This window comes from Perissodus microlepis, chromosome 7 (assembly GCF_051167445.1).
Source record: "Perissodus microlepis isolate ML-2025 ecotype Zambia chromosome 7, ASM5116744v1, whole genome shotgun sequence".
NCBI lineage: Eukaryota > Metazoa > Chordata > Actinopteri > Cichliformes > Cichlidae > Perissodus > Perissodus microlepis.
The window spans coordinates 39,591,692-39,608,171 of NC_140467.1; the positions used below are offsets into that span (position 1 = coordinate 39,591,692).

The window sequence follows — 16,480 nt, forward strand, 5'->3', positions numbered from 1 at the left end:
TTTGTTTGAAGACAAAGAGGAAAGGCCTTGCTGCTATTATAAATTACTTACCCACATTTTAATGCCGGAGTGTTGAGAATGGCAATGAGCAGTATCAGTGAAGTGGTATTACGTGCCAGGATATGAACAGTCGCAGTAAAAATCACTCTTGAATGCGCTGCGGCGTGATAGGAGGAGAGCATTGGCCTAGTTTGAGTCTGGCGTAATTATGTAATGCTTGAGTACCTGCAGCACCAGCGGCATGACAACTTCTGAATGTAGAGGGAGCAGACAGGAACTGCACATCACTTTTCAATCCTTTTACGTGGTTTGTAAGTTAACCTCGTCTTTAGCTAGGAGGGTTTTACTGACATTGTGCGCACGATTGCTTATTTAGTACTCGACTAACATTCTGGGACTCCCTTGTTACATCTTTTTCTCCTCACTTTAGTTTTTTTCCCCCTATTTCTCCCTCAGATATTTTCTTGCTTCCTGTTGCTCTTTCTCACAATTCCAATTTTCTTCATTTACCCCCCCCCCACCCACACCCCATTTTCCTCTCTTTCTTTCTTCCCATTTCCTCATCTTTTTCAGCTTTCACCCTCCATTCCTAAAGCCACATACCAAATGGAGGGTGACAGTATGCAGCTGTGGGTTTTGTCCTCCAGACGGCATCTTAGAAAAAGATTATCCACACAAACACACACACACACACACACTCGCAGATGCATACATATGGAGGGAGCGATCGACGCTAACCTAAGTTGCTTAGGTCGCTTCTTTCACTTATATAATAATTTTAAGGTGTAGTTTTGCTGTGTGGCTTGCACTCAGATATAAATTTCCTTGTAAGCAGGAGGATAATGGAACAAGACAACCAACTCTTTCTTTGTTGCTTTCTCTTCCTTCTCAGAAAGCAAAGCTCCATGCTGCCTTGCAGGAGAAAAATCGTTTGAACCTTGAGTTGATCAACCACCATCTGAAGGCATCCAAGTATGACCAGGTGAGAAATTCACACATGTACTGTGCAAGTATGCATTGGAAGTACACACACAGGAAAATGAAAGAAATCAGTGAATGAGCTTGGTATGATCTGTTTTTCTGTATCAACGATGCAGGAAAAGAAACGCACACACAGTGGCTTTGAGAAAAAGGAGCAGTCATATGATGGAACTTGTCCATCTTGTCAGATCAATATATCAGATTGATTTCCAAATATTAACAGTGTTGAGCCACAATTTTTTTTTTTATGTTTTGCTTTCATTTATATAATTGTTCTTGAGCAATATTTCTTCAGGGTTTCTGAAGGTCTGTTTTTCATTGGACATTGGCTTCTTTTTCACTCACTTTCAGTCCTGTCCTCGTTCCTGGCTGGTTTCATTCACTAATTTCTTTAGGTCAATCTACAAAAGAAAATAACACATGTACCAGACAGAAATGGTCTCAGTGGAAGAATGGCTATTAAGACACCATTCTTAAGCAAGGAAAACACAATGGAAGCTCTCTCATGGTTTGGGCCTACAATTCAAAATGTGTCAGATTTTGGTCCAACTTCGAAAGCATTTAATTAGCTACAGCTTAATTTTTCAGCATGACAATGATCCTGAACACACTGTCAATGCATTAAAAGGAAAAAAGTAAAACACCTGAATAGAAAAACACACAAATGAATATTATCAGTCATGGATTGACCTCCTTGGAGCTGTTATTGAAGCATTGTGGGATCATCTTGACAAAGAACAGAACCAGACGCCAACATTCAAAGAATAGCTTGAAGAAGAAGCCTGGAGAACTATTCCTGAAGACTGCTTGAAGAAATCACTAGAAAGTTCACCTAAGACAGTTTAAGCTGTGCTAAAGAATAAACACAGTCATACCAACTATTGACTTTAACCTCATTAGGATTGTGCAAATTCTTATCTACTGTATTTCCACGTATGTTTGGACGTGTTTCAATTAATTGCTGCACCTATCTCCGATTTTTCTAGCAAAATAAACAGAAAAAAGGGTTGGCTCAAAACTTGTGACGTGTTGTACACACACACACACACACACACACACACACACACACACACACACACACACACACACACACACACACACACACACACACACACACACACACTACTGCTACTTTCCCTTTCCTAATATTGTGCTTTTACATACTGATACATACGCATGCACACAGACCCATAAAGAGAGACAGTGACCGTTTGTGATGGTAGGCGATTAGCTGCTCTGGCGCTAATTGTGACTTTCACAGAGGGGACAGATCTGACACGTGTCCAGGGACTCTGCTCGGAGCTTTTGCTCCAAAGTGTCACAGAAAATGATGCCATCTGTTCACCGACAAGGTGGCCACGGAGATGAAAAGAAAGTGGGGCAAATGTGTGTGCAGTCCTGCCATATATACTGTATAACTGAGTGTGATTGGCTTGTAAGGGCAATTAAGACAAAGGCACAGTGAAAATGAATTTACGTGTGCATAAATAGATAGTGAATTAATGACAGGGGGAGAAGAGAACGACAGAAGCTGAGAGTAAGAAATGAAGAGACGGGAAACAAGACGGGGGATGTGATTAGAGAATCAGAGTACATAAATTGCATTTGCTTCGTAGGATCTTTGATAGATTAGGGAGAACTGATCAACTTAACTATTTTATATTTATCACAGAAGCAGTGTTATTTTGATTGCTCAGAGTCGTTAGTGGTAACTTTTCTTTTAGCGACTGAGTTTTTAGGAAATATCAGAAATATAACTCATTAAATCGAAATGTTAAGCAAAGAATGTTGAATAAAAAACAACTTCTTTGCTTGTCTGGTTTAATTGGTAACATCAGCAGTGACACAATTGATCTCTAAATAAAATGACTAGATAAAAAAGAAATATTCATCCTTGTTAAGCCGCATGTATCTTTGATGTACTTCTAAATGTTATTTTTGTGAGTAAGCTTATCTATTGTGTCTCTCATCTCATGCTAATTAATGAGATGATAGGTGTGGTTCAGCTCAGTCCTTTGAGGAACCGGCTTAGCTCAAGGCCTCTGACCGATGAAGAGACGAGCGGCAGAAATGCTCAAGTCAGCAACGCTGTCTCATCAACGCTAAATGGAAATGTGCTGATTAATTTCTCTTCAAACTGTGAACTCTCAATCAACCCTCGAGCCACAAAAATGCAGCCTCTATTCATAAATGTGAAAAGTAGGTCTGCTGCAAGAACAAACCTCATAAAAATTGCATGCTTGTTTTGCTCTTTATAAAACAGACTGCATTTTGAGACTCTTCAAGTAAAACAACGACGCAATTAAAGTGTTTTCTTTCTTCGCTTTGTTGTGGTTTTCTCTTTGCCTCTTTTGCTGCTGACCTTTTTTTCTTTTCCACCCACAGTTATTCAAATTCATGTTTTAACGATCCACTTAACCTTCGCTTGTTTCTCATCTATCCCTTCGTTGTGTCTGTGCTCAATTCATGATTCGAATTCTTGCAGGTGCAATCCGACTATGATCGGCTGAGACAGACTTTTGCTGTAGTGAGTCAGGAGAGAGACGTGGCCCAGGAGCAGAGGAGCCAACTCCAGGAAAAAGTGGATAACCTGGAACACGTTTTAAAGGTGGGACACATTTTTTTGCCTTAATAATATCAGATTTGAGTTCCTCTGTGCTATTTGACCACACATAAACCCCTGGACTAAAGATTTCACTCATTTCTTGTATAAATTTTATTGTCTTACCTACTTTTCGCACAGATTTCAGATTTAATTACCTGTAATTATTATTCCGTTTCTATGCATTTATTTGAGTCTAAATTTAGTTCAACAGACCACTAAACAATCTGTCTGTAAAGTCAACCACACACCTGTTGTACCTATGAGTAGAAGATGTGATGACCCAAGCCTAAACCGCCTTTTCTTGCTTCTTTTTCTCCATTACATTCCATCTCACTCCATTTCTCCAGCATTCCCATCTTCTTCATAGTCCAACATGTGTTCACTTCAGTAGTCCTCACACCAGTCACGATAACTGATTTTTCAGGCCCAGTTTTACTGTGACTCTTTCGGAAATATTCCCATTTCCCATGCATTTGTGTCCTCAGAAAACCTGAGAAGGAAACTGAGGCAATACATGAGGTGGAGTGTCACCGGCTTCATGGAAAGGCTGTTTTCTTTATTGTGTTCTGGTCTGCCAATAGTAATCAGACACAGTCTCGCTGCACTGCGAGAGGGACTCTCATTACAAATCCTCGCCTCCCTGCATCTCCTATCGATTGTGTGTCTGTCAGGATATTTGAGAGCGAAATGTACCCGCATGAGAAAAACTGACCGGCTCCCCGATACAGCAGAGAAAGCTTTGTCACTCTCTCATTGTGCATTGATTATGGAGACAAAGAAATAATTTAGAGAAAATTACACAGGGTAATGTGGGTGGAGAAAGCAGGGATGGTAGAAACACAGTGTGAAAGAACAGAAAAAGACCTGGTTCAAAACTAATGAGATGCAGCACTGTCTGTATTATTTTTAATCATATAATCTGATAACAAAAGTTTTCTTTTTGTTGTTTGTTTTGGTCAAAGTCTGGTATACAAGTTAGAACACAAGGTGGGAGGAAATAATTATTTGATCCCCTGCTGAATTTGTAAGTTTGCTCACTTACAAAGAAATGAAAAGTCTCCAATTTTTATGGTAGTTCAGTGTTAATGCAGGCAGACAGAATATCAACCAATTATCCAGAAAAGAATAGACATTTGATCCTCTTCAACCCAGCTAGAATTCTGGCTCTCACCGATTGGCTGTGTTTGGGTCTGGAGCTCCATGCAAGATCCTGCCTCATGGGGTGAGAATGATCGTGAGAAAGGTGGTGGATCAGACCAAAACTACATTGGAGGTGTTTGTTAATATTCTAAAGGCAGTTGAGACCACAGTCACCGAGGACACCAATGGTAACACACTTTGGCATAATGGATTAAAGTCTTGAAGCAACTGTAAGGTCCCCCTGCTCAAGGCCACATGTACAGGCCCGACTTAAGTTTGCCAGTGAACATCTAAATGATCCAGAGAAGGCTTGGGAGGCAGTGCTGTGGAGAGATGAACCCAAAATCAAGCTCTTTGGCATCAACTTGTTTGCCAAACACGGAGGTGGAAACATATTCTTTTGGGACGTTTTTCTCCAGAGGGTGCAAGACAACTTTACCACATTTAGGGGCCAGTGGTTTGGGCCTCGTACCACGAAATTTTGCATGAGAACTTAGACAGCAAGAACACTAAAGATGGGTTGTGGATGGATCTTTCAGCATGGTAGTGACCCAAACCATACCACCAAGGTACCATAGGAGTGGGTAAAGAAGGAAAACTTCAAGGTCATGATCTCTTAGCCCTGCGATGTTTGGAAACCTGGTAACCAACTACAAGAAATGCTTGCCAACAAGGGTTTCTCCACAGAGTACTAAGTCATATTTTCCTCATTTCATTCAACGTCATGCAAATCAATTTATAATTTTCACATAATTTGTTTTTTCAGGATCTTTGGTTACTATTCTGTGTATCCATTAAAATGGAACTACTATAAAAATTAGAGACTGTTAATTTCTCTGTGAGCAAACATACAGAGGATCAAAAACTGCCGTCTTTAACCTCCTAAGACCCGAACTCTTCCACGACATGCGTTTTTAATTTCTCTTTGATATTTGGGCATATTGGGAGCCAATGAATGTAAAAACAAAGAATTACCAGATTTTTTTTTTTTTACCTTATTTTTGTTTTTAAGAAAAATAAGAGCCACATATGAGGATATTCGTTTAAAACTTCGATAGAACAGTAGCAGTATAATGTCCTCGTAAGTGGATATCAGGCCCTTGCAGAGCAAAATTGAGTATTTTGGTCTAAATAACCCAAAATGTGATGTCCACATATGTGGACGCCAGGTCCTAAGAGGTTAAAGAGAGCAACCAATTTAACTAGGAAACAGATTTTTTTTAAAAAAGAAAAAAAACCCACAATATTGTATTTAGTAGTTTTTTTTTCTTATCTGTGGCCATGGCTCATGTTACACTTACAAAACAGAGTTGAAGATGGTAAGATTTTCATTGGCAGTGATCAGAAGGGACAGGATTAGAAATGAGAACAAACATATAAACTAATAATCTGCAGTGACATCAGACCTTTGTTAGACATGTATGTGTGTCAACAGAGGTAAATCCAGAGTGTAGTCTTAAAAATTGTGAATTATAGTATTATAGTATAGTATATAGTATAGAATTATAGCGTGATTATAGTAATGTGATGGAGAGCTGACCATTATCAGCCCGTGATTTATCTTCCAGTTGGATTTTGGGGACCTCCTGGCTTTTTTTTGGTATACTGTTGACAGATGTTTCTAATTTGCCAGTGTTTTCCTCCTCATTCAGTAGAGACACAACCAGTTTATTGATGTTGACAAGTGAGACTGTCCCGAGGAACAGCCAAAGCATTAGCTCCAAATAAAGTCGGAAACTTCTCAACAGCAAATATCAGGTCAAGCCTGAAGTTTTTGACAATAATTTTAAGTCAGTTCATAAGACGTCATGAGTTTTATAGGCAGTCAGTTGCATTTTTTTTTCAGGTGCCTGATGTCACGTGCTTTTAATGCCCAGTTAAATAGAGTCTGTTTTGATTCCTGTCTCTAATAAGTCAGCATCTTTCTTTTGCTGTTTCAATCCAGTCTTAGACAACTTTTCAAGGCCTCAAGTCCACATCAAGCAGTGTAGGCCTTGTATAACTCTGCAGTAGTCCAAGGGTTGGAGCTGTTTGAAATTGTAATGAGTTAACCAAAGCAGATAAAGTGAAGGATCGCAGATCTTTTTAAAATGACAAAACGAGGTGTTTAAATGCAGGCGTGACCATTGGTTCCCGTGTGAAAAAGCAAGGGTTAAAAAAGCAGTTTCACTAAGGCTCCAGTGACAGCCTCTCAGCTACCCCGGTCCTCTGCAGCTTAGAGCTTCTCCATGATTATGCAAAGCAGCGACTGGCTGCTCAGGACACCTCGAAGCCACTCCCGGAGGTAAAGAAGATTTTCTTTTTTCAAGGGAGAAAGAACAGGGAAAAAAATATGAATGTCAGAGCTTTCTAAGCTGTCTTTTCTTCTTAAGCTCACAGAGACATCCTATGGCCTTAATTCTGTTTCTGCAAGATGTGGCAGCTGGTTGTGACTTCATGCATAGATACTGTATGGTCATGACTTGGCTAATTTGGCAAAGGGTAGATTTGGATCAGGAGCGACTATGCGTGACAGCTTTGTGTAAGTCAGTGCAGACTATAGAGTATGTTTGGTGCCAGAGATATATATGTTACAGAAGCCAGTGTTACTTAATGCTCTTAATGCTCTTCTCTTCACGTATCGCCTCTGTCAGTGCACCCCAGGGCAGCTGTGGCTACAACGTAGCTTGCCATTGCCAGTGTGTGAATGTGTGTGTGAATGGGTGAATGACTGAATGTAGTGTAAAGCGCTTTGGGGTCCTTAGGGACTGAGTAAAGCGCTATACAAATGCAGGCCATTTACCATTTTACCATTTACCTTGCCTCTTAAGTGACATCGTATGTGAGGGTGCAAAATCTTTAAACTTTAAACAACCAACATATAATGTGCTAATTACTAAGCTTAACGGGCTGCTAGTAGGCAGATCTCTAAACTGTCATATAGAAGCAAGCTGTTTTCTTCTACTTCAGCCTTAGATAAACTAGGTGGTAATTGGTATTAATATTTTTATCCAACTCTTGGCAACCTTTCAAATGAATTGCTTGGTTTAATCTTTGAGGATTAGGCAATGCTTCACTTCAATTTGTGGGATTTATTACACTGAAGCTGATGCAACAACACTGTGGCTATTCCTATTTTTCAAGCAGTCCTCATTTTTCCTCAGAAATGGGTGCAATGTCGCTAAATCAGGTGGACAGGGCTCAGATTCCTCAAAAGCTCTTGCCAGAGTGGTAGAGAGAATAGATTTACTCGATGACATTGAAATGTGAGAATACTGTTTTCAACGAAAGATTGCAGCTGGGTAATTTATTATTTTTGCAGTAGTGTTAGAAATAATCTCTCCTCCTTCTGCTTCCTCTGTTTCTTCCTAGCATATGCATGAGGCTGTAGAGCTAAAGCAACAGTTGCAGACAGAGCATGAGCAAGCCTTGGTGGCCCTTCACACCAAGCAGAAGGAGATCAATCAATTGCAAAAGGTATGTTTAAAAACCCCTTTAAGTCTATTCTTTTAATACTTTTGGCAGTATCCCTCCTTGGTTATCGACTTTTGTGTAGTGAATTCATGCCAAAGGTCTTTGTTTGGATAATGATGTGTCTTGAGCCACTTTATGCTGAATCACTGCTACTGTATCAGAAAATACAGATACCTCATATAGCCCGCCCCAAAATCAGCAGATGTGATTACAAATGCAGCCATGGTCCCTTTGATCGTGTGATGAAGAACACGGCTAAAAATGCTGCCTTTGTAGTTGCTGATATATTTGTACACATTACAAATATCTTGCAGCATGAAGATCTGACCTGTTGTGGTTGTTTTATTCTTTTTTGATATTTCGTAAAACAGAATATACATGTGTGCATGTGTTCCTGCTTACTGTTTCCTTCCTATGCTGATGACTGAAATAATATCAAATACCTTCTGGATTAGACCACAAGTCTAACATGATGAAAAGTGTCTCTTTCTCAGAAGTCTGTGAGGTTTGTTTGTCTCATTTTGGTCCCATTTTTGCATTGATGTTTGTTCAAAAGAGAATCATTAATGTTCAAAAAGATGCAGATCATTCAAACTGAGACAAATTGATTTGCACAGTCGCTCAAGAGTGGGTTTAATTTCACTGCCTTTAACAGCCAGTACTTGGACACTAACATGTCCTAAAATAAGCCAGTTGCTTTTTATTGGAGCTGTACCATCAGAAGTAGGCATCTCTTCAAGTACCAGCTCTGTTTGATGAACCAGTGAGCATCCGCCAGGGTATTGCGTTGACAGTATGTCAGCTGTGTACTGTCTATTCTACCTCATGGACTGTGATCACAGTGTCAGCTGTCATTGTGTGTTTCTGTGTGTTCTCTGCAGGCTTGGGTTCAAACTGACCAAGAGCATGAGGAAGCAGTACACCTGTTAGAGGTACAGTAAGCTGAACGAACCCTTATGTTTCCTGGATTGCTGTGTTTCTTAAACATAGTGGAGCTTTCTGTTTTAACCAGGCGAATCAAAACACATCCTTAAGATGGTTCATGTAGTATTGGGTCAGTTTTCCAGATGAAATAAGGGGAAACATGGATAAGTTGGTGATGAAGCTCTCCTTTTTGGAACATATGGAAAAGACTCGAAGCTTGTCTATGTATCAAGTTAGCTGCTGTAAAACATCCTGTCTGGCTCTACTACGGCACCCAGTGCTTTGAACTAGCCTTGAACTTTTAGCTTCAGTTTTAGCTTTATGGTTATTTCCATCTTCTTTTCTGGAGCAGGAAGTGGCCATATTTAAATGAGATAGTTTATAATTTAACAGTCCACTAAGGCCAGTAATCTTGATTGTACATATCATATCTATGGGTGCAGTGTGGAGACTTCTTCGATTGTTTTATAGTATAACAACTGCACAGCAAGCTATATTATTTGTCTGATATATTAAAAGTACTGTAAGAGGCACAAACACACCACAGAGATGGTCAAAATATCCAACGCTGGGCTCTAAAAGTGAGAATTTTAGGCTATGTCCACACGTACACGGGTGTTTGCTAAAACTGAGATTTTTCTGAGGTCATTTTGAAAAACATCTCAGTCCAAATGTAAATGGAAAGAGCGATCTACTGTCTGTCAAGAACATGCCAAAAGCTCACAATCTGACATCAAAAAGGAGATGAAAGCGCACACCTTTGATGTTGCAAGACAAAATATAGAGTTTTTCTTGTCCAACATTCAATTGTGTAAATGCAGAAACTTGAAGGTTGTTTGTTTTGTTTTTTTTTGTTTTTTTTAATGTCTGTTTCCAGTGCAGTTCTTTAGATATTTTAGCCTGGGCTAACATCAACCAACACTGCCATCCTCAGAGCCATTCTACATTTGGGGCTACTCTTCAGTAATCACCTCACCTCTGCTGAGCCTGAAATTGAACGCAGAGACGCAGGAAATTATTTAAATTAAGTAAATTGAAAAGTGACGTTTCTTGGACTAACTAGTGCATTTAAACTGGCAACACATTAAGAGAGATGTTAAAAAAGGCACCGTCTGCACACGCCTACGTAGGCCTTCAACGACGTCTAATCAGGCTAATTGAAAACAGCTGCGTGGGTGGACAAGCAGCGTTTTAATGTGGAGCCATACGACGCAAGTTTATTCTAAACTTGAACTTATGACACATGGGTACCGTTGGGGTTCTGGACTGTCTTCTAATGAAGTCCCATAAGTAAGTTCCCCCCCCCCCGTCTCTCTTCCAGCAAAACACTTATCTGCTTGGCTACACTATTGTGTAGTTTTTTTCAGTACTCCACACCAGATTGTGACTCATACATCAGACTAGTCAGACAATAGCGTATCCTTTGTGCTTGCGGTCACATTTCTGCCTCTATCTTCTTATTCAGGCTGCTTTTGTTATAGCGCTCCAAACGTTTCTGTTTAGTAGTTGCGTTGTCACGCGTTGCATTGACGCTTCACGTCGCCCCCCGCCCCCCCCCCGATGGTAATCGTTGACCCGCTGTTTCATCACAGACTTCTACTCAAAATTATTTTCTCGTCTTACTTTAAATCCTTTTGCTACGAGAATACGTCGCAGACTCCTTTGTGTGCGGCTCATATGAGGTCACGTTATTATCCATCTGGAGCGCTCTAATACGATTTTACTGAGCAAGCAGACTGAGTTTGGCTCAGAAAAAACAGTTTGGTCAGAGAAATTGAAACTCCGTCAAGGAGATCTCTTCCTAGAAATCACTGAATCAGTTGGTCTCTTTCACAGGCGCGTTTCTCTATAGTTATGGGCAAATATGGCCACAGGAGGGAAAGCATAGTTGTGCTGTCTGTAGGTGTGAAATCCCCATATGTTTTCCACTCTGTGTTTTTGTGCTTAGGAGTCCATTTCAGTTTGACAAACATATTTGTCTTATTTTTTTGTCGACTCATAAATACATTTGTGTTCTCATTGGTTCCCCTTCCGTTTGCTTTTATTAATGATTAGTTCTTTTTGCATTTTTTTCCCTTTCTTTACTTACGACTTCTGATTTCCACATTTTGTCTGAACAGATCAATAAGGACAGAATGTTTCAGGTATTTATTTTCATCCCTGATTAGTTAGTTACATCACCCTTTCTTTCCTCTTCGAATTTTCCTTTAATTGCAAACCTGTGAAACCAAAATTATATTCTGTATCACCAAAAGTGATTATATGTATATTCACGCTTTCCCCTCTAGGCCTTCCTCTGATAGCATGTCTATGATATAACTTCATGCAGTGCTCAGGCGTGGTTATCACAATTTAACCATATCAGTAAATGACTCTACACTTCCACGTGTTTAGATTAGATTGCTAGACATTCAAAATTATATACTGCCAAAGCCCAGAAGAATAATCACCTTTCACCTCTCATTCTTTTTTTTTTTTTTCTCTCAGTCTTCACAATCCTTACTGCTCTTTTTCTTAACTGCCAAAGGTCAAGGTTCGTGACCTGGAGCAGGAATGCCGGTCACACAGTGAACACTTTCACCAGCTGTCCAAAGAGCTGCTGAATTTCCGCCTCCAGTCGGAACCTGTGAATATCCCTAAAAGTAATACCACCTCTGCATCCCAGATCCCGCCCTCACCACAGAAGAAACTCTCGCAGGTCAGATTCGAAGTCCAACCAGAGACAGGTGAGTCTCACCTCACAGCCAGCTTTGTATGAAACACATTAAGCCATAAAGGCAATTATGAGGCTGGGGGACGGGGATATAGCAAAACAAATCAAAAGTCTTAGAAAGTCAGTCCCTGATTTTTATTTATTTATTTATTTATTTATTTTTCTCTGATTACTACTTTCCTCAGTTTTAGCTGAGCGGTTTTATGTGTTTACTTGAGTGTGAGTGTGGTTCTGTGAGTATTAATGTAACTGTGTAATATAAAGTGGTGATATAAAACTGTAGACTAGCAGGGTTAAATATTAGTGGGGTCTAACTATTTTAAAAACACGTGCTCTCCAGATAAAAGCATCTGCAAAATTATTAGTGCTTAAAAGGGTTATGATCAGATAAAATGATAATTAGTGATCTAATCCCCAGACAGCTCACATTACAGCTGGACCCACTCACTGCAAACCAGAGGTGGATACCATTAATGGAGACGGTGCTTATTCATGATCAATATCTGCCCTTGATCACAAGCCTGATGTACGACACGAATGTAATTTAACACATTAGTATTCTAACAACACATAGTGCAACCTGCAGATACAGCAAATAGAGCCGTATCAGTGATGTAGATTTATACAGTCTGGCACAAACCAAAGGTCTTTGAAGTGCTGAAAATCCTGTTTTATCTGTCTCTTCACTTCGGGCAGAATTCACTGATGTTTTTGTGCTAATGCATAATATTACATACAAACCACAAGAACGCAGTGATGCACTTGATCTGTGTTGTTTACGTATTGTTAATTTCTTCAGGGAATTCCGTTTTGTATTTTCTGCCTTTTTTTTTTTAAGTCTGTTTTGCCAATAGGATGGGCTGATAGGGGTGGAGTAGCCTTCCAAATGAAGGGTGTTAGCTGTACCCGCAGGAGATCAATGGTTTTGCTCCAAAGAGCGCGAAATGGTTGTGGAAGGAAAAGGCAGTTACTCTTTATTTGCTATGGAAATCAATGTCTCCCAGGTGATGAGAGTGCGGCAGACACGCCGCTGCTGATATCCCAGTTCTTGCCCTGCTCACCGCAGACTGGAGACGGAGAACCACCAGAACTGCTGTCTGTCAAATCCAGCACCGTGACAACGGACCACCCCATCCACCCCCGACAGTTTCCCTCATCAGAGGTGGGTCTGTGTGATGCCACATCCATGAATAATGCATGCATAACCTATTATGTTAATTGTTTTTAAATAATTAACTTACATATTCATATCTTGAAAAGGAATGGTTCAAGAGTTGCTGCAAACTGCTAATTCTTAAATATGCTGTAGGAAAGTCGCTTATCCCTAATAACACTTTAATTTGTTCCTCTCATTTATCTATAGATGGAGGATGAGGCCAGCCCATCACCCAGGTCCAAATCTCGCTACACAGGCCAGGTCCGCCTTTGCACTGCCCGTTATAGGTGCATAAGACAAGTTTAAATACAGAAATAATTTCATTGTGGGTTTTAACGTGCATTATCTTTAATTTTCCTTCACAAATGAATGAAAAACCTTTCTTTCCTTCAAGTTATAACCCTTACGATGGACCAAATGAGCATCCTGAAGCAGAACTCCCCCTTGTGGCTGGAAAGTATCTGTATGTGTATGGAAACATGGATGACGATGGCTTCTATGAAGGTGAGTCGTACACAACACACAGAGCATTTGAAGCGGTCTGTGAGGCGATATGCGCTTCTGGCTCGATAAATCAAATTCTGGCAAAAATCTGAAAATACTGCAACAAATTTTCTATTTGGGAGGATAGGTTTTCTTCTGTTCAGGCCTGCAGTTTTGCCTGAGTGCTTGTCTGCTGTCGCTGATGCTGCCTGACAGTGAAAACAAGTGTATGCATCATTATGTATTGTCTCAAAAACACAAAAAAGACACAAAAATGCTGAGTAGTGTGTGTCAGCTGGCATTTATTCTCCACTGAAGTTGTTTTGTCTTTCACCATTGTATTTATGTCTGTGGCGTTTTTGACTGTAACATGTAGTAGTAATAATAATAATAATAATGGATTGCATTTATATAGCGCTTTTCGGGACCCCTCAAAGCACTTTACAATACCACTATTCATTCTCACATTCATACACTGGTGGAGGCAAACTACAGTTGTAGCCACAGCTGCCCTGGGGCAGACTGACAGAGGTGAGGCTGCCATATCGCACCATCGGCCCCTCTGGCCATCACTGGTAGGTGGTAGGTGAAGTGTCTTGCCCAAGGACACAACGACCAAGACTGTCTGAGCTGGGGCTCGAACCGGCAACCTTCCGATTACAAGACGAACTGCCAACTCTTGAGCCACGATCGCCCTACTGCATTGCACCTACAGCACACTGTGCAGTAAGTGGTATATGCAAAAATGTTGTATGTGTAGAATGACACATTGTATCTGTGATGCATTTTGTGCCCCTGCAGTCTCTTTACATTATGTCGTGTTATGTAATGATACAGCACAATCTAAACGTAATGCTGATGCAGTCATTTTTGTAAACGTGCTGCAAGGACTGCTTGACAGGCTTTGTCACCCTGATATAGAATAAGTCCGTCATACATACTAGTTGGCTACTTTCATTGCGTGACTTCCACTTAGTCAGTGCGTGGTGTCATGAAGAAAAGTTTCCCGATACTTTTTCATAACTGGTGGCTGGACTCACTCTCTGTATAATCTCTTTATAATTATGAAGGCTTCTCCATCAGAGGCAATCCTAATCCCCCTTGCTAGCAATCCTGCAGCCAGCACAGACCGTCATAGAAAGCCCCGTGATTCATTAGCTGTGTGCAGTCAGATTGCATGGTATTGCAGACGGTCCCTGTATTTACCACACAGGAGGGGTGACTTGGGCTGCATACCAAGCTGTTGTCAGGATGGGGACCTTGGTCTCTTAGTTTGATGACTAATCCAGCAGGGCTCAGCTTAATCATCAGCACACATAAACAACAAACACACTCGCTCAGATACACTTGTAGAGACACACCAAGATGGTCTTAAGGCCCCCCAGGCCTCTGTGGAAAAAGGGATTGAAGGACGAGATGATAGGGAGCTTTGTTGAAGACAAACTTATTGCCTTGGGGGAAAAACTACACTGCAAATCTAAGCACTTTCTTTTCTTTCTTTTTTTTCTGCATTGACCGCAGCATCTACGTACTCTGGGGTGCTCCTGGAAATGTTCAAACGCTGAGGTCCTTAGAAATGTTGAAAGGAGTGCTTTCTAAGTTGTGTGTTGGAGTATGAAAGATGGCATCAGAGAACCCGTGGGGAATCTTACATCTTAGGGAATAGAACATGCTGTATGTTTACATATCTTCCACCTCTCACTCAGTGACTCATTCCCACCTTGCAGGTTAAAAAAAGAAGAGGCTCTCACCGATTTATGTGTTTAAGTTATTGCTTTGCTTTTGTCTTTGTGTTGTGAGAGAAGCCTAATTTTAACACTTACAGGTGGCATCAAAACAGAAAGTTGTTTCCTAAAGAGACATTTATTAAATAGTGGCAGGATTTTCTGTTATCTACTTTTATTCTTTTTAACTAGAAATATCAATTTAAAAAATGAATAACATATTTCTGTTATTTTCTACCTTTGTGTCTGTACTTGTTTATGCATGACAGGGGAGCTGCTGGATGGCCAAAGAGGACTTGTTCCTTCCAACTTTGTGGAGTTTGTCCAGGACAAGGAAAAACCAGGCATTCAGGCTGGAGACGCAGGGGAAGATCTCGGCTCACTTGAGCACACATCCCTAGCCTTGATGGCTGTGGATGGAGGTGCCTCCCAGGATGGCCTTCTGAGCTCAGCAAACGCCTTGGTTCCCTGTAGCAATGGGACAGGTGGGGCCTTGGATCCTGAGGACCTGGCGGAAGACGTTGTGCCTTACCCCAGAAAGATCACCTTGATCAAGCAGCTGGCACGGAGTGTCATCGTGGCCTGGGAGCCTCCACTAGTGCCTTTGGGCTGGGGGAACATCTCTAGCTACAATGTGTTAGTAGATGGGGAGCTTCGTGCCAATATACCATACGGTGGTCGGACCAAGTGTTTGCTGGAGAAGCTGGACCTGGACGGCTGCGTCCACCGTGTGTCAGTGCAGAGTGTCACAGACCGGGGCTTGTCAGATGAGCTGCGCTGCACCTTGCTGGTGGGAGCCAATGTGGTGGTGGCGCCGTGCGGTCTGCGCGTCGATGACATTCAGCGTGACACTGCCGAGCTCTCTTGGTTGCCTAGCAACAGCAACTATGCTCACACTGTGTTCTTAGACGGGGTAGAGCACGCAGCGGTAAAACCGGGAAGGTATAGACTACGGTTCCACAACCTGAAGCCCCTGACAGTTTACAAAGTGACGGTGGTGGCGCAGCCCCACCAGGTGCCGTGGCAACTGCCGCTGGAGCAGAGAGAGAGGAAGGAAGCCGGCGTGGAGTTCTGCACTCAGGCAGCAGGTCAGAAAGGTTTATTATTATCCACAGAGATACTGTATCAATAATGCGCAGCTTAATAGCTGTCGATTACTTTCACATGCTTCTAAGAATCTTAGTTTAACTCTCATATGCAAGATCATGTACTGTAATATGAATTCTAATGTTATTGTACTCTGCTCTAGAATAGTATAGCGTCACATTTCTTTACCATGTCGTTGTTGTGTATTGTATTTT

The 16,480-nt window shown here is 41.1% G+C and overlaps 1 protein-coding gene across 6 annotated transcripts in view; it reads left to right on the forward strand.

The window, feature by feature from the left end:
- Nucleotides 1-16,480, forward strand: part of rimbp2a (RIMS binding protein 2a) — a 69,114-nt gene that overhangs the window by 32,798 nt on the left and 19,836 nt on the right. For all 6 annotated transcript variants that reach the window (XM_084935014.1, XM_084935018.1, XM_084935019.1 and 3 more), the window contains 9 exons: nucleotides 893-982; nucleotides 3,467-3,589; nucleotides 8,078-8,182; nucleotides 9,061-9,111; nucleotides 11,631-11,829; nucleotides 12,821-12,978; nucleotides 13,180-13,259; nucleotides 13,367-13,476; nucleotides 15,449-16,267. In XM_084935014.1, the coding sequence (XP_084791140.1) occupies nucleotides 893-982; nucleotides 3,467-3,589; nucleotides 8,078-8,182; nucleotides 9,061-9,111; nucleotides 11,631-11,829; nucleotides 12,821-12,978; nucleotides 13,180-13,259; nucleotides 13,367-13,476; nucleotides 15,449-16,267 (1,735 nt within the window). The remainder of the gene's footprint in view (nucleotides 1-892; nucleotides 983-3,466; nucleotides 3,590-8,077; nucleotides 8,183-9,060; nucleotides 9,112-11,630; nucleotides 11,830-12,820; nucleotides 12,979-13,179; nucleotides 13,260-13,366; nucleotides 13,477-15,448; nucleotides 16,268-16,480) is intronic.